We start from the raw sequence: 20,198 nt of genomic DNA, 5'->3' as shown, positions 1-20,198 counted from the left end.
TCTTGAAAATCATTTTTTGCAGTGCACTGCAAAAAATGACTTTCTTACTTAGTATTTTTGTCTTGTTTTCATTAAAAATATAGAAAAATTCTTAAATTAGGTGTATTTTCTCGATTAGCAAAATGACCTAGAAAAATTTGTCTATTTTTAGACCAAAAATATAAAATTTCAGCAAATTTGTGCTTAAAACAAGCAAAAAAATAATAATAATAAAATCTGCCAATGGAATACATTTTTTTTTCTTGAATTAAGTGTTTATGAAAAAGTAATCTTATTTCAAGAATTTTTTTCTTATTCCATTGGCAGATTTTGTGCTTGTTTTAAGCACTCATTTACTTAAAGTTTATATTTTTTGTCTAAAAACTAGGTCATCAAGAAAATACATCTTAATATTAGATATTTTTACTGAAAACAAGACAAAAATACTAAGTAAGAAAGTCATTTTTTGCAGTGCATGCTCTACTCCACTGTTATTAATTTTAATAACAAAATCCACCTTATTAATTTTAGGGTGGCTAAAATGACATACAGAGTGGCTGAAATAAACCCTAAAAAGGGTCTAGAACCTCTCCTGCATGTGAATAAGCCAGTGTTTCTTCTAAAGAAAGTCTGCACGAAAAATAATGAATGCACTACAGTACTCTATAGTGTCCAACAAGGTTGCTGAAAGCATTTTGCAGGTTGAGGTCACCTGTTGTGTATGTACGGTCTTTAAAGGATGGATGTTATTTCATTACTTCATAGAGTTGCTGAAGGTCATGATGGAAAGTCTGAATTTAACAACACTGGTTCGACAAGCCACCTTGTCTTTGGGAGGCGTGTGGCTTTGTCTAATCTAATTTTGCCATGCAGCTGCCTCTGTCTCTGACGTTAGTCCTTTGTGCTTCAAAGGCAAACTCACAGAAACTCAGCGATAGGGAACTATGCAGGGAGTTATTCTGCGGCCTCAAGGAAATTCATATTTTTCACAGCCATACGCTGGACGCTGTCTTTGATGCTCACATAATTTCATAGCATTTTAAAACCCTGTTTAGCTGCATCAGCAGTCCAGCATGTTGAATCAAAGCAGACATGCTTTCTTATTTGTTACAGTAAATGAGCTGGCTGGGAAATAGCAATGGGACATCTGTAGCCCTACAGTTGCTATGAAAATCCACTTATGATTATCATATTGTTTAAATGCAATTTTAAGATCTGAACTTTTAAATGTAATCTCACTTTAAACACCATCTTTTTAAACACTAACATTTTGTTAAAGATTTGTAATAATAATTTATTCAAGTTCACACATTTCAGACATTGCTTTAGCAGTGCAAAAGGTTCTGGTTTCAAACCCAGTGAACACATACTGGTAAAATATATATATACCTTGTAATGGACTTTGAGTCGCTTTGTATAAAAGCATCTGCCAAATGCAAATGTCTATAAACTTTATGTCTGAACCTAAAAATGTCCCTATGCACAATTTGCATACATACTGTATATAGTTTACCCTGAAAGGACTTATATAATGCATCTGGTTAATGATCATACATGCTTAACTATTCAGCAACATGAGACTCTGTCTATAACTTTGTATGCTTCACTAGTTGGCAGTGGTTTCTATTTCAGGTCTCTAATGTCCTGTGTGGCCTTGTTTGTATGGTTAATTTATACATTAAATGTCTTTGCCTCAAATCATGTTGTTAGTGATTGTTAGATGATTGCTGCGCAGCGTAACACCAGGCACAACACATTTATATGAAACGTTGTCTTCTGTAATCACTTATTTTGTTATTTCAAATCTGTGCAACCCCCCATCAAAAATAGGAATATTCTTGCCACCTTTTTATGAAAGTACAGAGGGATTGTGTCTGTGAAACTACAAAACTAAAGTAAGGCCCTGTTTACATCTGGTATTAAGATGTGCTTTCGTCGATCAGATCACAAGTGGACAATGCTAAATACAAGAGTAAACAGGGTGTCAAAGATTTTGAGCTCACAAGCATCACTGTGCAACGCACCTATGGCAACGAACGCTCACCATGCTAAAACTCTTGTGAATCGTCCGTTGTTACCGAAAGCTAGTTATTACAGTTTATAAAGTTTTAAATCTGGATATTTTTCTCACAAATTCTCATTGATTACCCGCAGAAGACATTTATTAACTTATTGGAGCTGTGTGGATTACCTCTGTAAAGGATGAATGCACTTTTTTGGTGTTTAAAGTCAGAAGTTGTTCCCTAATCCCTGTTTTCTACCATTATAAAGCTTGGAAGAGCAAGGACATTTTCTAAAATAACTCCAAATGTGCTTGTCTGAAAAATGATGGACATATGTATCTTGGACTGCTTGAGGGTGAGTAAATCATGGGGTAATTTTGATATTTGGCTGGAGTATCCCTTTAAAGCAACACTATGTAGTTTTTTTACCTTTAAATAATGTCTCTAAAATTATTTCAGTGATAGAATAACTTTTAACTGGACAAACTGTACTGTTGCTGCAACCTGAGCAGCCTCCTAGCTGCTACAAGCACACTCTGAAAGTGGCGGTGGAGGGTAGGAAACACAGCCCCGCCCCTCCCCCTGCCTGCAGAAGAGTGTCTGATACCAGGCACTGTTGCGCTTTTCAACCACATGGGGGAGCTGTAAGTCATTTTTACATGGAAACTACATAGTGTTGCTTTAAACCCACAATGTCTCCCGCTCGTGTTTAACATAAGCAGAAGGACTCATAGACCATCTTCTCGAAGTAATCAGGACAGAAGCAGTCGAAAGTAGACAAAAGAGGCAGATTAAAACACCAGGTGTGAATGGGCATGTCCACTTGTGATCCGCATTTTAATACCATGTGTAAACAGGGCCTAAGTTTATTTGTGATTCTGTTACATTTAATGCCCACTATTAAATTATAGTGCTGCTACCACACAATAAACCGTTTTTTACTGTGTTAACTGTAGCTTATAAATGATTTAATTACTACAAAATTCTTGATTCTTGTTTGAACAGTTTGTGTGTGACCCCACTAACCAATTAAGCAACATGATTCTAAACTGGTGTCACATCATGTCACACATACTGTCCCTATACTGTAACATGTCATGCACCCCATCAAACAGTCAGTCAGTAGCTGCAAAATGCAGTGATAGAGGAAGTATTTCCTGTTCTGTGCACTTTTTTATATCACTTCTGTAGCCAAAAGCAACACATTGCATACCCTTAGTCTGTCCACATTAAAGTGAAACGTTTTCATTTGTGTGCAGATGAACAAGCGTAAAGCACATCACAAAGATGTTTCTACATCAGGTATGACTACGTTAGGTAATGTAAACTAACAATGAATGCTGAAAATTAAAGGCACAATATGTAAGATGCTTGCATTAAAATATCCAAAAATCACTAGAGCATTATATATTTTGTTCACGTGTGCTTACATTATCCCAAATATAAATTTTTATTTCAATACATCATCCATAAACTTGATATGAGGGCTCTGTCGGAACGACTATACTCCCATCATTCCATGCTCTTTCACATTTGTTGTTAAGCAACCTCTACCGGTAAAAAATTACATATTGATCCTTTAACAAAGATTATTAAATGCTGTAAAAATAAAATAAAAGTCTCTTACTGTTAGAATAGTTAAAGCCACAATATGTAGATTTTCAGTAAATGGAACCTCACAATGTTTTCCCGACATTTTTTGAATGTCTTTATTCTCTTTTTATCTATTAAAAAAATTGTGACAGCTACAGTTTGAACCTGCAAAGAAAATGTTTGTTGTGTGATCTGGCACAAGCATTTGTTGTTTTAGGTGCTAAATGTGTCATTTGATGAAACAAATAAATAACAGCACGAGCAATTAACCATGCAAAACACGCATTTCAGGGTTTTACAAGTGCTACGTTTTCTCATTTGAACCAATAAATGCAAACCATCTGTAGTACAGTGAAGCGTATTGATGACAAAACAGTTCAAAAGTGACACCAAACATATGGTACAACAGTTCTTCCCCATTTTATATCCTGTTTGCCTGGATTTTTTTCTCCGGAGATTATCTCGGAATGGCTGGACCCTAAAGCCACTGGTCAATAAAGGCAATAATTAAATGCAGTTTAACTTGGGGTCGGGTTTCTGTGTCCTTGCTCATTAAGGAACTTGAACCACTTTTCTGCTTCAACGCTTTCATCCCTAAAGCCACATAACTAAGGTTAATGGCAGGGACATTTAGACAATGTTCTAACCAACAAACTACACCAATCTTCATTGGCAGACCCTTTTGACAACAACAGATTTAATTAAAATACTGATATACTGTAAGGGGTTTATATGAATAAAGAACATTCAAGATACTTATTTTATCACCTGAAAACTTCTCCAACTAGTATTAGAAGAAAAAGTTCTGTAAGGGAAAAAGAAAGAGATATAATTTTCACATTGTAGGGGTGTCAGATGATTCAGCCAACTAGACATTTGATGAAGTCATTTGTCGATAATGGAAACCCTAATAAATAGTTATTACCTGTCTGGTGATGAAAGATGAATACAGGTTGCTAAATCAATAAAGTCACTGTCTGTCAGGATATGAGACATATTCTTAAATGGGGTTATTACATTCGACTTATTGTGGGTGAAACCTGACCAAAGGGCTTCATGTATTCCAAATAAAGTTAGATATTTATCTTTCTCAAAAATGTCATTTGCGCTATTTCATCGTCATGAATAGTTTCACACTACAATCCAAATATGAATTCATTTCTGTTTTATTACTATATGGCGCTCTTTATGATTTTGCATTGTTGCGAAGGAGCTACAGCAATTGCATATCAGTACAGGCTGTAGAGACATAAGGAAAACATGTCCTATGAAAACAAGCTAATGAAATATATGTTATCACTGTAAAATAACCCTAACCTCATTTAGTATACACTTTAATGTACTTTGTGATTAAATAGCTATTTCTTTGAAAGTATAGATTTACATTTTGCATGATTTGCATGATACATCTGCTATGGCTTTTGCTTAAATTATTTTCATGTGTTGGACTAATGGGCTCTCTCGCATAGAAAAACACTGCTGATCGCTTCACTGAAGTGGAGAGAGTTCACCCCGTACAAACAAATACGCTTGGGGTCAAGTGATACATTCTAGCCAAACTGACATAAACATGGATGTTTACCATGTAGCCATTGTTAATTTATTGTATGGTTGACACTAATGGGTTTGGGTATTTGAGCTAAAAGGATCAAGGTCACATGCGTCCTACTGAAATTTTAGACTGACAAATGGAATTGGAATGCAAGTAAATGCCTTCATCGCTATATGAGAAAATATGGAGGGCAAAGCAAGTTTAAATGAAAAAAAAAACATGGTCTGGGTTTTCCCACAGTCACATTCACTAACAATGTAAAGTATGCATACTTTTTTAGCTTTATTGTTTGTCATAGTGTGTTCTAAAACTGAACATTTTAAACCATTTTTGCTTAAAACATTTCTTAAGCTTTTACTTAAAACTTTTATATAAACTTTTATATATACGTTTATAAAACTTTGTCACTATTGGCCAATAATCTTTGCCTCTACTTTCTGATGTGCTTTGGTCAAAACAGCTTCTGTAAGATACATGATAAAAATGTAGTGAAAAAAAATAGGAACATAAATGCCATAAATAAAAAAGAATCCAATGAATAAGAATTCAAAACCCAACAACTAATCTGTAATATATGTATATTCTGTTTGATTACATTATTTATTATATCAAATTCATTTAAACATATCTATCCTCAAAATATGGTATGTTATAATAATTGTATTTCTAAAATGAAACAAAACATTTCTGACATGTCCATGTCAGTCCCCATATTCTTCCGTGTCGCCCCCTATCGGTTCTCAGGGGAGATGCACCAGTAACTCTAAATCTCATCAATCAGGTTTGATGTTTTGGTTCACGCATTGCATTATTTTTATGACTCGAAACCACATACTTTGTGTCTGCTACAATAGCATCGAGTTTTGTCAGCTTGTGCAAATACATCATAAATCAATTGTTGTGTACTTTTTTGTTATTTCCTCAAAAAATTAATCCTAACAATTTTTCCCTATCTTAAAAGTGTGTGTGTGTGATCCTTATTATCTGTGAACTGAACTACAGGAACATTTTTAATTATTTAATTATGCAACACAAATGTTGCATCACGTTTCATTTATTGGTTTGAGAATAACAATTGTGGGGAATAAACAATATAATAGTCCAAAAACCAACGCGTCAATTATGTTACAAGCGTGACCACCAAGCGAAAAATTAAAGCCCCGTTCGCTTGATATGTGTGTGCGCGCGCGGGAGTGAGTGAGGGAAAGTGGGTGTCGCTCTTGTGGCCGTGTAGAGTAATTATACGAGACAGGGGAAGCGTTTTCTGACTGCTGGCTACACCGAGGACTCAACAACAAGGTTTGCGGATTGTTGGGCTGTAATAGGAGTCCCGTGGACGAATTTGAGCTGTGTTGTGGACAGGTCGGAACAAGACTACCGCACGAGTGCAATGTGGATACAATGTATCCAAACGCGTAGCGTTATGTATCGATACTTTTTACAGTGTGTATGAATTTGAACTCTTACGCGGACCTGGAGCATGTTTTTACAATGCATCTGATCGTAAGTGGACCCAGACTTCTCTACACATAGTATGATTATCTGTATGTGGAGAGACGAAAGGGCAAAGCCCCAAAGAAACAGCAAGGACTAATTTGTCGTCGTTGTTGTCGTTTGAGAAATGATTACAAATGCACGACACGGAAAGTAACATGATTGAAAGGACCAGTAAATTTCTGCTGATCGTCGTGGGATCGGTGTTTTTCATGCTGATAATGTATCAGTACGTGGCGCCCGGGGTGATAAACTTCGGCTCCCCGCATGGATACCTTCTCGGTGAAGAGGACATGACCATTTTCCCCTCTCCGGATCCCCATTATGTGAAAAAGTACTACTTTCCTATTAAAGATCTTCAACGCAACATAGAGTTCGAGATAAAGGGAGAAGATGTGATCGTTTTCCTCCACATCCAGAAGACCGGCGGGACCACATTCGGAAGGCATCTGGTCCAAAACGTTCGTTTGGAGCTTCCGTGCGATTGCAGACCCGGACAGAAGAAGTGTACATGCTACCGTCCGAACCGTAAGGAGACCTGGCTGTTCTCCCGTTTCTCGACCGGCTGGAGTTGCGGGTTACACGCTGACTGGACCGAGCTCACCAATTGTGTACCGGGAGTTCTCAACAAAAAAGAGAGCAAGTCCAAAAATTCGAGGTGAGTTGTTTGACTGTTGCATTACAAGGTTTTCAAAACATTCAATAGGCTACACTATGAGTTTAAATACCCAAGAACTTAAAAGCTTGAAGGCAAATTGTTTATTGCTGCCCCGCTGATAGACTAACACATTACCCTGCTGACAAAACAATAGAAACCATCAGAGAAATTGTAATGGATTTAATGGTGATAATGGGAAATAGATTGGTTTACTATAATGGTCTGTGTGGGTCTTCACAGGTAATGTGTTGGTGGGATGTTATACGGCACAACAGAACACTATTAAATCCTACTGGAATAAGACCCAAAACATAAAGGAATTTTGTAATGGTTCAGCTCATTTTATAATGAAAACCATAAACTTTATATTGTTTATTTTTTTCAGCAGTACTCTTTAAAGATGTTTTTAGTGTATTTTAGTAGTGTGGTTCTTTTTAAATAATAGGGGTTACACAAGTTCAACAAAGGCACGTTTAGACAGGCAGTTATCAAAGAAAAATCTTGTATCTGCTACGGTTAAAATTCCACCAAAGTACTTATGGAAAGTTAACTTGGTGACTAATTGTTGTTTAGCAGACACGTTTAGATCTATATTCACATTTGTGCAGTGTTTAATCGAAGACACAACTGTAGTTCAATTGTTTCGTACCTTCAGGGTTTGTGGAAGTGCTATCGACTCTTAAGGTACTGTTACTGCTGTAAAAAAATATATACATATATATTAAATGTCTCCCAAAATCTGTTCAAGGTTTTTTATAGTTTTACGGTGGCATTATAGTTTAAACCAGTTTTTCTCTTTGTGTCCAAGTTGACGTGAAAATAAAGTGGCTCGGTCATGTTTATTATCACAACGACTTGAAAACCAAAGCACTTTTACTTGATACACAAGACAGTTCACCATCTGTGTAACCAGATAAAAGTCAGTAGGTTGTTATAACAAGCCTGTAGAAAGAGTCGAAATAACACCTTTACATCTTCGACCACATCTTTCATGACATTTCAGTTTTTTTTTTAAAACCTCTCTTGAATGTGATAATGGACATGGTGACTCATGTTTCAGAGTGACTGCCCGCTTGATGACAGAAAGTTTAAGACTGTTTGAAACTTGTCTTACCTTTCACTTTCCCAGGTGCTTTCCTAGTTTTTTTTTTTAAACTCCAATAGTTGAATGACTAAGCATTCCATTGTACTTTTAGCGGAAGGTCATTTAACGTTTAAACCTTTAATCCTTTTTGATAATGAAGTAATAAACTCACACTCTACAGTAAATAAAGACCTTTTCTGTATTTGTGAAAATTACTCCATTTAAAGGTATTGTGAAAGATCACAGCCAACGTTGTGGATCTGAGTTGAACGTTCGGTCAACTTCAGGCTTAGTTGATGAAAATTGGGAATTTCATGGATGGTTATGCCTAATCACTGAGAAAGTGCCTTTTAAAGCCGACACGACCAGCGTAATAGGCACCTCGGTCACTGAGTCCATCACACATGCCTTGACACATGGGTCTAAGTGTATCGCACTACTGAGAGAGCCATCAGTTGTTACTAGTTGATCTCAATGGCCTCACACTGTCAGCCACGGCTACACTTAAACAAGCAGGGCGCAGTTAACACACTCATGCTGTTGACGTGTTTGGGCACAGTACATACGATGTTCTATAGCACAACATTCAGAGTTGTGAATGTGACCCTGGGCTTAGAGATTAGGTTTTTAAAATAGCTAAGATTTTACATTTTTAAAAATTTTAATCTAATCAGTTTACAGAAGAGTTACACCGCACTTACGGTCAATAAGGTGCCAGACAATAAAGTAGTCAATAAAAATAAAGACGTCTGCACAATTAAATCCTTTAGAAGCAGGTTTTAATAACTTCACCAAGCTTTCTGTCAAAAGACCATCTTCAGGGTATACAAACAACAAATGCGGCTATGTTCAGATACATCAAGACCTTGGTGAGGTTATTAAAACCTGCTTCTAAAGGATTTAAGTGTGCAGACGTCTTTATTTTTATAATCTAATCAGTTTGAAATTACAAATGATTTCAACCTTTTTTGACTAGCGAGGAGTTGCTATAAATAAAAAAGTGAAGATTATTTTGAGATTTTTGCAAAATAAAATAGATGCAAAATGAATCTTTGGTGTCCCCAGAGTAGGCCTACATATATGAAGTTTTAGCTAAAAAAAAAACTTTTTTTTTATTGTGGCAGGTTAAAATTGGCATTTTGTAGGTGTGTGCAAAAATGTGCCGTTTTTGGGTGTGTCCTTTTAAATGCAAATGAGCTGATGAAATGCAAACACTGATCGCCATGGTGGTGGTTTGTTGAAATTGAAACTTAAAGGTGTAGTGGAGTATTTTCTCGAATTTTAGAAAAGAACCGCCTTTTCCACTTTTTTAAAAAACGCAATTGCGCAACACTCCTGATTGACAACTAGGAGGACCAATAGTCTTGATGATCCACCCGGAAAAAGAAAATCCACTGCAATACCTTTAGTTGTGCTCTCAATTATTTTTTTCTCTCTATTTCTTTCTGCAGTAAATGCTAGTGCTGTGGTTGGAAAGTAAGGGGTGGTGGTATTATTATAATAAGATCCCCTTTTGACATCACAAGGGGAGCCAAATTTAAATGACCTATTTTATATGCTTGCAGAGAATTGTTTACCAAAACTAAGTTACTGGATTGATATTTTTCAGATTGTCTAGGTTTTCACCCAATTATATAGCCTGGCTCCGCCCTCCTATGTGCTTCCGCTTAATTTTCATTTCGCTTCAGTACAACGTCTGGGACTGCTGAGTAGAGTTTCGTTTTCTCTGGCAAAAATCTGCAGGTCCAATCAGCGAACAGGGAAAAGTTTGATTCGTTAGCGATTGGTTATGACAGTTTCAGACAGAGTGACTCTGGGCAGATCCAATAGTTTTAAACTTCAACAGAGGACCCTCCTTAATGGAAGTAACGCTTTGCAATGGAGCGTGGCCTCTGTACAAATGAAATGAATGTACAAGAGTCTGGTTGGATCAGGCTACCAATTATAGCCCTTAAACATGAAAAAATCAGATTTTCATAATATGTCCCCTTTAAGCTAATTCAACTTTATTTTTATAATATATAGCAACTCCTAACTAGTCTAACGTTTAAATGAGTTGTAAATTTAAGTTGATTAAACTTAATTTAAGTGCAACAAGGAATTTAAATAGTGTAGGGCATGGCGCTAGCAACGCCAAAGTAATGTGTTGGATTTCCAAGGATCAGCCTGTAAAATGTTTTGGATGAAGTTTGATATACTGAAACTGTATTCACTTTTTTCAATTTAAAATTTTCATTAAAATTAGGGATGCATAACGTTTAATCGCGATTAATCTATAGCAGAATAAAAGTTTTTGTTTACATCAAATATGTGTGAACTGTGTATAATAACTTTGTATAGATAAATGCACACACCTGCATGTATATAATATATTGTTTACATGTGTATATACATTTGTATATTTATGTATAATTTATATTCTATACACACATATACATAATTATTATACACAGTTCACACATATATCATGTAAACACAAACTTTTATTCTGCTATAGATTAATTGCGATTAATCGATATGCATCCTTAATTAAAATCTTTATTCAATTAAGTAGTCATTTATCATATTTTCTCTGTGCATTTGATGCTTTCATCTAAAGCAACTTATTTATGTGTTCCCAGGGCTTTGAACCCATGACCTTTGTGCTGCTAATGCAATGCTCCTGAGCTACACAAACATTTTTAACAATTTAATTATGCAACATAATTGTTGTAGTAAATTAGTTTAATTTGCTTTGAGAATAACAGTAAAAGGGAATAAACAGCATAATGGTCCAAAAGCCAATGCGTCTCCAAATTACTCCAAATAACTACATCATATTTATTGCCTCTAATAGCTCCAATCCTATCAGACTCATAAACAAGTCTTGTTTTATGATTTTTTTGTATATTGTTTATCTCTTGTTGCTGGTTTACTGTTTATTCTAGTACTCATTAAATCTTATTTTTAATAGTTTTATGGTGAAGGCAGTAGCATGTTATGATGATCATAAGTCTGGAGTAAAGGCTCATTATCAGGTTGTTCCCATGGGTAGTGTTTCGAACACACACAGAGGCAATTTGACTCGCGACCAGAAATAGAATAAGGTTAGTTAACTCTTGAGGAAAAAGCTGTAACTGATAGGACAGCGTCTGAGCTCTACTAAATTAATTTTGTAGCATGCAGATGGCTGGTTAGGTGCTGTACTCATAATGTAAAAAAACAACCAATAAATACTTATAAATGTTTCAGGTTTTAAGAATATTCAGTAATCTGCTCTGTTGTTAACCTATCACCCACACGCTCTTAATTTTCTCCTAAGCAGCATCTGTAGATGGGTGAAAGACCAATCTGTCTGTAACCCCTAGCAACAGACTGTTTACAAAGTCTGTGCGCTATTCAAGTTGCTTATCTTAATAATTATGCAGCCGTGGCATCATCCATAACCCATCCATGTAGTATCAAAGCTCTTTAGTAACCTGAGACTATGATGCAATTTCTTGTGTAGCACCACACCTTATCCTGTCTTCTAATGTGGAGGTCAAAGTCGAGATCTGGATCAGGCAGAATTGTGATAGATTTAGAGGACAGTGCTGCTTTTGTGCTATATGTGGGTTTGTAGCTCCACTGGGACAAGTTTGGGGATATTATGTTAAGGTATGACCTCTTTGTAGATTGATTGGTTAAAAAAGATTTGTTTTGGACTTTAATGCTTATAACCAGCATCAGATCTTCAGTTTGATATTTCACCAGAGCTGATACGAGTGATGCTTGCTGCCCATAAAAGTCATGATCACAGTTCTAGGACATTGCTTTCCAGTCCAAGTGTTGTTGGACAGTATCCAAGACGGTGTTATTGCAATTTTGGATGTATTGTAAATGATAGGTGGTTGTATTCTGTCCCAAGTTGTATTTTTTACTTTCACTTTTTTGTCAGTCAAATAAAAAAAACAAATCTGACCACTTTGAAAGTTGCCTGACAGAGTAAACTTTACTCAGGGTTCCCACGAGTCCTTGAAAACCTTGAAAGTTTGTGAATCTGGGGGGAAATTCAATGCCCTGGGAAGTTTTTGAAAATATACATACATAGATACAGGTCATTGAAAGTGCTTGGATCTGTTTTATGCAAGAAGTTTTCTGGAAAAAAATCCATATAATTCCCTGTGTAGTGTATGAAAATATCATAAAAATTCTAGACTTTTTAAGCACACATGCTAAACTTTTCGCTTTAAATGCTTATATCTTCTATATGCGAATGTTGATTCATACCAAAATGCTTTTTTGCATAGTTGTGTTTGACACATGAAAACGTCTCGTGTTACGTATGTAACTCTTGTTCCCTGACACTGCGTCTCCCTTACCATACTTCCTGCATCCCTGTAACGCCGTCTTTGGCAATATTTCAGATAGCGATATACTTCCTAGCTCCCGCGTCACCATGTCTTTGTCGTTAAGCCTCACTATTGGTTGAATTTGATATACACATTCAGACGCACATACCCCTGGAGGCGTCCCCAAAGTGTCCCTTGGTGACACAGCGCGAGTTCCCTTGAAAGGGAACTGTAACAATATATATTGAAAGATAACACGATGTAACCTTGCTCTGACTTGAAATGTGTCCTCACATTTAGTCCTTGAATTCGAGGGTATTGGACCTGGAAAGTCCTTGAGAGGTCCTTGAATTTGAAGTTAACTAAGGTGTGGGAAGCCTCTTTACTCCTTTCAGTCAAGTATGTACAGTATTACATTTACCTTACATTCGGTGATTTTTTTTATCCAAAGCAACTTACAGTGCACTACAAAGTATGTATTAATTTTATCTCCATGTTCCCTGGGTTTGAACCCAAAACATTTTGCACTGCTAGTGCAATGATCTACCAGCTGAGCCACAGAAACAACATGATTTAGCTTTTTCAGACAGTAGAGCATAAGAACAAGAGGTCAGGAGAACACTTGCATCAAAGATTAAATATAGTTCTCAACAGGCGAATCCTCTTCGTGATCTTGAAGAAGGTGCGTGGACCCGTAATAATAACGGCTTAGGCTGCAGGCTGTGATTTAGTGAGCTGGAAAGACAGGACAGCAGCCTGCTAGGGAACAACCCAGCGGTAAGCCACTAACTACCTGTCCGCAGAGACAAATGAGAGCCAAATTCTCTTAGACTTTCCCCTTCTCTTATTTTCTTGTATTCTTGGCCGTATGTACTTTTGTCTTGCTTTCAGGTCTCTGTGTAGTCATCGTGTGGTATTCCATGCATTTCTGGTGCTGCAGGGGTGTACGGACACGTTCCCGTCAGCTGTCATCTTCGTTCAGCGTAAATGTAGCGTTTCTCTCCTTTGATGTAAAGCTGCACACTTATAATCGCATTACTTCCTTAGTAAAACCATGTTGCCTGCCGCAGTGAGGCTCTGAAAGGGATAGTTCACCCGATATTAAAATTTGGTCACATTACTTGCACTTAATATTGTTTCATTATGTTTCTTATGTTTTTCTTTATGTGGAGCACAAAGTAGTGCACATAAAGAAATGTCTGAAGATCAGCTGGTAGAGCATTGCATTGGCAATGGGTTTGATCCCAGGGAACACACATACTGATGAAATGTCAGTGGCGGCTCAGTGCTTTTCCGAGGGGCGAAAATTCAAAATAAGTGTTCAGAGTGTTATGCGTGTTGCTCGTGTTTTCAAAATATGTCTTTGTTGCGTCATGTGAACCATGTGCATCACGTGTTTTGTCAAAATAAGTGCCTGCTGCACACGCGTCAAAACCAAGCTTGCCGCACAAGCCCTGAAAAGTGAAGCCAAAACGTCTCGATTGCCCCCCAGTGACTGGTCCCAGTATACGTCATACACCCCGCGTCCCCATGCTATTCAATGGGACTTGAGACCAACTAAAAAAATTAATTACACTTCAATTATCTTTTTTCCGAAGCTGGTTTCTGTCATTTACTGTAGTTTTTATCACGCTGATGTAAATTCAAATGTTTGTTTTTAAAATAAGTTTGTGTTTAGTTAGTTATTTAATGATATAAAAATGGTGGTGTCACGTCATGATTGACAGCTGTGATATCGTGTGATATGCGCCTTTTGCGAGAGCGAGGGCGGGGTCTTGATTTCGCTGCTTTACTTCCTGCTCAAGACCCAAGATGTCAGCGCTGTATCGGGACACTGGCGGCTTCACTTTTCACCAATGGAAGAGAGCGAACAGGCGTCGTCCATCTTTTTTTAGTCTATGGTCAAAACTGTTTATGATAAAAGAGACGTTCACGTTCACAAAATACACGCTAGACATTATGAGAGTATCTGGCAAATGCAAGCGTCTCTTTTATCATAAACCCTTTGGACGCGTCTGCAGCAGGCACTTATTTTGACCAGACACGTGATGCATATAGGTTCACTTGACGTGCAGAACACGTATTTTAAAAAATGTCGAACGACACATATGACGGGCTACATACATGTTGTAACGAAGTTCGCATTGTGCGAAGTCGAAAAAAGAAGTCAACGGCCGCTACTGTAAAATGTAAACATTATAATGCACGGTAAGTCGCTTTGGATTAAAGCATCTGCCAAATGCATAGATGTAAATATCTGTGATTAACCCCATGAATTGTTTTGTGATTTTAAAAAAATTGCAGTTGTGATTTTGAACTGCAACGTTTCGGTTCTCATGTTGTTTATGTTTTGGTCATAAACTAAGAAAGAAACTCTTTTATTTTAGCGATTTATAAATGAGGGAGCATTTTGCATGTTGCCTTAATTCCAAAATCCTTTAATATGAACCACTTTAAAACTCTTTTTGGTGATTTAGAAGCTCGACAGTCCTAATCCTCATTCACTTTCATTATTTGAAAACAATCAGCAGAGATATTCTTTAGAAATGTACCTTTTGTGAAAACAACAGGCCTGGACACAAGCACTCTTTAAATGGCCCGGCTGTTTCTTTACCCATAATAAGTAAATATTGGACAGAACACATGCTGGGTTAAAAATTACCCCATGCTGGATTAAAAATAAGTTGACTGGGTTGTTATGCAACCATGGTAAATGGTAAATGGACTGCATTTATATAGCGCTTTCATAGACCAATGGCCATCCAAAGCGCTTTTACATATTGCCTCACATTCACCCATTCATTCACACAATTATACACCGACGGGGGTTTCAGCCATGCAAGGCGCCATCCAGCTCGTCAGGAGCAGCTGGGGTTAGATGTCTTGCTCAAAGACACCTTGACACCTGGTCAGGTGGAGTTGGGGATTAAACCACCAATCTTCCGGTTTGTAGACAACCTACATGAACCACTGCCGCCCCAGAACCATGGGTTATAATAACCCAGCAGTTGGGTTAAAACAACCCAGCATTGGGTAAATTTTCTGTCCCAATATTTACCCAACATGGCATAAAAATAACCCAGCCATTTGTAAGGGTTAAGTGAGGTTAAGCATTCATGTGTCTGCTTTAGGTAAAACTGCATAGTCTGTAATGGGTATCTGTGGCTACCTGGCATGTAAGTTTAATGCAGGAGACTTGAACCCTTTAGGCAGACATCTCCTGTAGCAGGCATGAAAGTGGATGAGGTTGGGATGAGCAGTGGTCTGTAGCGCTGTGAGACCCAGGATGTTTGGGGCTAAATTGAATCAGATGTTGTCGAGCTGTGATGGCTTATGGTACGGCGAGAGCCACTCACACACACTTCAGAGGTAATTGGAGGACTTTTTTCTTTGACCTCACATTCGGTGCTTTATCACTAGGGTTGCCGTACTGATGCTAAACTGGTATTTTGATATTACACAGTTATAAGGAATTTAAACCCTAGCTCTATCCCATAGGCCTTCTGGAGAGGTGCGCGTCAGGCTACGCACAGCCTATGGCATAGGGCCTAGGCTAGGTCTGCACAATTCATTTAAAAACTAATTGCGGTTACAATTATGGGTAAAAAATTACATGATCACCCATAATCATTCCTGTAGCAGTCCCTCCAGAAAAATGCGATTATGCGATTGCATGATTCAATGCATAATCAGCCAGAGTCCGCATATTTATGTGGGGGGCGCATTGTTTAAATACGCCACACTTTTGCAGCATAAATTGCAGATTTCTGCTTGCAAAATATGCAGGGCTTGCATGATTTCATAATCCCCGCATTTTCGTACCAAAAAGTCATATATATCTTAGCCGAAAGTTGAAAAATGGGAATGAGGAAGTGATGTAATTACGCGACGTGAACATCAATGAAAAACAGTTTTTGCAAGTTCCCGCAATTTTGGCAAGTTCCTGCAATTTCATTGCATAAAATTACATAAATATCCCGCATATTCCATTGCATTTTTTAAGAAAACGTGCCGCAAAATCAAGGATTTTTGCCCGCAACAATCACAAAAAAACGTGTTTTTCTGGAATGACTGCTTTAGCCATTCCTTTGGACTTTTTACTTGCAGCATAACTCCCATTATTATTTGTTATTTACATTATATTATTTTGTTTTGGATGTTAAGAGTTTAGCATGCAGCTGCTTCACAGAAAAATATAAAACTTCAACGTAAAATGTATTAATCAGCAAATATAACCACAATTAAAGCTGCAAGCAGCGATGGAAGGGCCCTCGCACGCATGTGCACCGCCACCCTATGGCATTAGTAAAGCAGTAAACCAGGGGGGTATTAATTAAAGTGGGTAAATACAGATGGATATGCAAAGGGAAACTGATGTTCCACACCGCCTGTGTGCAGCAGGCGGCGCTATGACGGTACCTGATTATTGTTATATTGACGTGTTCAGGCCGGGACCCTTATCAAACGTGTGAAGTCTGGAGCAGATCAAACAATGTATGCCTGAATTACAACAGCTTCCTGTTTCATGGTGAAACATCACACTTTGCCAGGCTGCCACTGACACGCCCTTCAACGAAAAGTCAAGATCTTCGCAGTTTATCATCGCAAAGGGCTTAAGATCAGTCTGACCAAATATGATGATGATTTTAGTAAATCTCTACGAGCAGTAAATCACAGCGTAAAACATGGCATTTCCTGCTACCTCTAGGTGGCGCTATGACTGAAGCAGAATATTGGCATTGAAATGTGTTTAGGCCAAGACTCGCATCAAACGTGTGAAGTGTGTGGCAGATTGGACATTGTATGCCTTAGTTATAACAACTTCCTGTTTCATGGCGAAAACGCTGAACTTTGTCAGGCCGCCACGGACACACCCTCCAACGAAAAGTCAAAAGCTCCGCAATTTAACATCGCAAAGGCCTTTAGATGAGATTGACCAAATATGATGATGATCTGATAAAATCTCTAGGAGGAGTTCGTTAAAGTACGAAGGCTGGAAATGACCAAATTCGCACAGAAATCACAGAGAAAAATCAAAATGGCCGACTTCCTGTGGGGTTTAGAGCTTTGCTCCAAGAGACTTTTTTGTAGGTCTTGGGGTGATACATGATCCTACCAAATTTCGTATCGGTACGTTTTTCGTAGTGGGGGGGCTGTTCTTTTGAAATTTTGCAGGTGGCGCTATTGAGCCATTTCTACACGCTCACTTCTGGCGCCTATGCCAAATGTAAATTTTCGCCACTTCTGACGTGTGTGCAAAATTTCATGAGTTTTCGAGTATGTTTAGGCCCTCAAAAATGCGATTCACTTTGGAGAAGAAACGGAATAATAATAATAAATATAGCTGCAAGCAGCGATGGCGGGCCCTCGCACGTTTGTTTACCGCTACACGGTGCCTCCGAGAAAACGATGCACGGTGGGCAAGTGCATCAAGTGGGTAAATATCATGCTGCTACTGACCCATTTAGGTACTGTAGGTAAAAGAAACCCCACATTTTAGACAAACGGGGGCACTAGTGAGCCACTAAATAGACACGCCTTTATCTGACGTTTTTGTCAACACTTAACAGCCGACAAATCTGATGTGTGTGCCAAATTTAAAGTTAATCTAAGCACACCAAGAGCCTTAAATATGCCTGACATAAAAGTAAAGTTTGACACGTTGCCATGGGAACAGCGTTAGAGATGTCAAAAATTCCTTCGCAATTTAGCGTCTACAATGTCTCAGCATCATGTTGACAACTTCTGGTGTGAATTGCATTATTTCCCTAGAAGGAGTATTAAAAAGAACATTGCATGCGACTGTCAGGCTTAAATAAGCCTTTAAAATGAAAGTAAAAAGTTTGACGCGTTGCCATGGGAACAGCGTTTGAGATATCAAAAATCCCTTCACTTTTTTATCATCTCCAATGTCTCGGCATCATGTTGACCACGTTTGGTGTCAATCGCATGAATATCCTAGAAGGAGTATTGAAAAGTTCACTGCATGGGCTTAAATATGCCTTTAAAATGAAAGTAAAGTTTGACGCGTTGTCATGGGAACAACGTTTGAGATATCAAAAATCCCTTCGCAATTTATCATCTACTATGTCTTGGCATCATGTTGACCACTTTTGGTGTCAATCGCATAAACATTCTAGGACGAGTATTTAAAAGAACATCACATGGAACTGTCAAAAAAATCAACCTTTGTGACTGCAACACTTCCTGGCGCCTGGTGGTGGCGCTATACCCGAGACTTACAATAGGCACATCGATGCGATCGGAATCTTCAGACGAACAAACACCCCGCATGTCATCACTATAAGACATTTTTTGCCTTAGATATTAGACACTTCCTGTTTCTCTGATTTCACCATGACTTTGCCGCTTCGCCATGGCAACACCGTTCGAGATATCAAAAATCCCTTCGCAATTTAGCAAGTCCAATGTCTTGACATCATGATCACCACATTTGGTGTCATTTGCATGAATCCCCTAGGAGGAGTATTCAAAAGTTCACCGCATGCATTTTTTAAACAACCCAAAATGGCGGACTTCCTGTTGGGCGGAGCTAAAATGTTAGAGGGCGAAAGTTGTTCGGGTCGATGAGATCTATATGCGTACCAACTTTCGTAAATATGCGTACATGTTTGCCCGATCTGTGCACTCCTGTTTGTTTTTGCATTACAGGGGGCGCTACAGAGCCCCCGTGCCACGCCCGTGTTCCAGCCTTTGGCTTTCGGCGATCACGGACGACTCTGATGTCTGTGCCAAATTTCAAGAGTTTTCGAGTATGTTAAGGCCCCCAAAATGTCCAAAAGTGTTGAAAAAAAAAAAAAAAAATAAAAATAAAAATAAAAAAAAATATAGCTGCAAGCAGCAATGGCGGGCCCTCGCATGTTTTTTTACCGCTACACGGTGCGTCCGAGAAAACGATGCACGGTGGGCAAGGGCATCAAGTGGGTAAATATCAGTGGGCTATTTAATGTTGTTACTGAGCCATTTGGGGACTGTAGGTAAAAGAAACCCCACATTTTAGACAAACGGGGGCACTAGTGAGCCACTCAAGAGACACGCCTATATCTGACCTTTTTGTGCACACTTAACAGTCGACTACTCTGATGTGTGTGCCAACTTTTAGGTTAATCTAAGCACGCCAAGAGCCCTAAATATGCCTGAAATAAAAGTAAAGTTTGCGGCATTGCCATGGGAACAGCGTTCGAGATATCAAAAATCCCTTCGCAATTTATCATCTACAATGTCTCAGCATCATGTTGACCACTTCTGGAGTCAATCGCATGAATATTCTAGAAGGATTATTTAAAAGTTCACTGCATGCAACTGTAAGGCTTAAATATGCCTTTAAAATGAAAGTAAAGTTTGACGCGTTGCCATGGGAACAGCGTTCGAGATATCAAAAATATCTCTTCGCAATTTATCATTTACTATGCCTCTGCATCATGTTGACCACTTCTCGTGTCAATTGCATGAAAATTCTAGAAGGAGTATTTAAAAGAACATTGCATGGAACTGTCAAAAAAAT

General features: G+C 38.1%; 1 protein-coding gene across 1 annotated transcript in view; it reads left to right on the top strand.

Annotated features, from left to right (window-relative positions):
* The first annotated feature begins 6,323 nt into the window (after positions 1-6,323).
* hs6st1b (heparan sulfate 6-O-sulfotransferase 1b) overlaps positions 6,324-20,198 on the top strand; it is a 71,672-nt gene continuing 57,797 nt past the window's right edge. Inside the window, exon 1 of the mRNA XM_055181471.2 lies at positions 6,324-7,279. Within this exon, the coding sequence (XP_055037446.1) occupies positions 6,759-7,279 (521 nt within the window). The 5' untranslated portion in view covers positions 6,324-6,758. The remainder of the gene's footprint in view (positions 7,280-20,198) is intronic.

Source organism: Misgurnus anguillicaudatus, chromosome 25, assembly GCF_027580225.2.
Source record: "Misgurnus anguillicaudatus chromosome 25, ASM2758022v2, whole genome shotgun sequence".
NCBI classification, from domain to species: Eukaryota; Metazoa; Chordata; class Actinopteri; order Cypriniformes; family Cobitidae; genus Misgurnus; species Misgurnus anguillicaudatus.
Note: the sequence above shows the minus strand (reverse complement) of the source record. Positions and strands in the feature narration are given on the sequence as shown.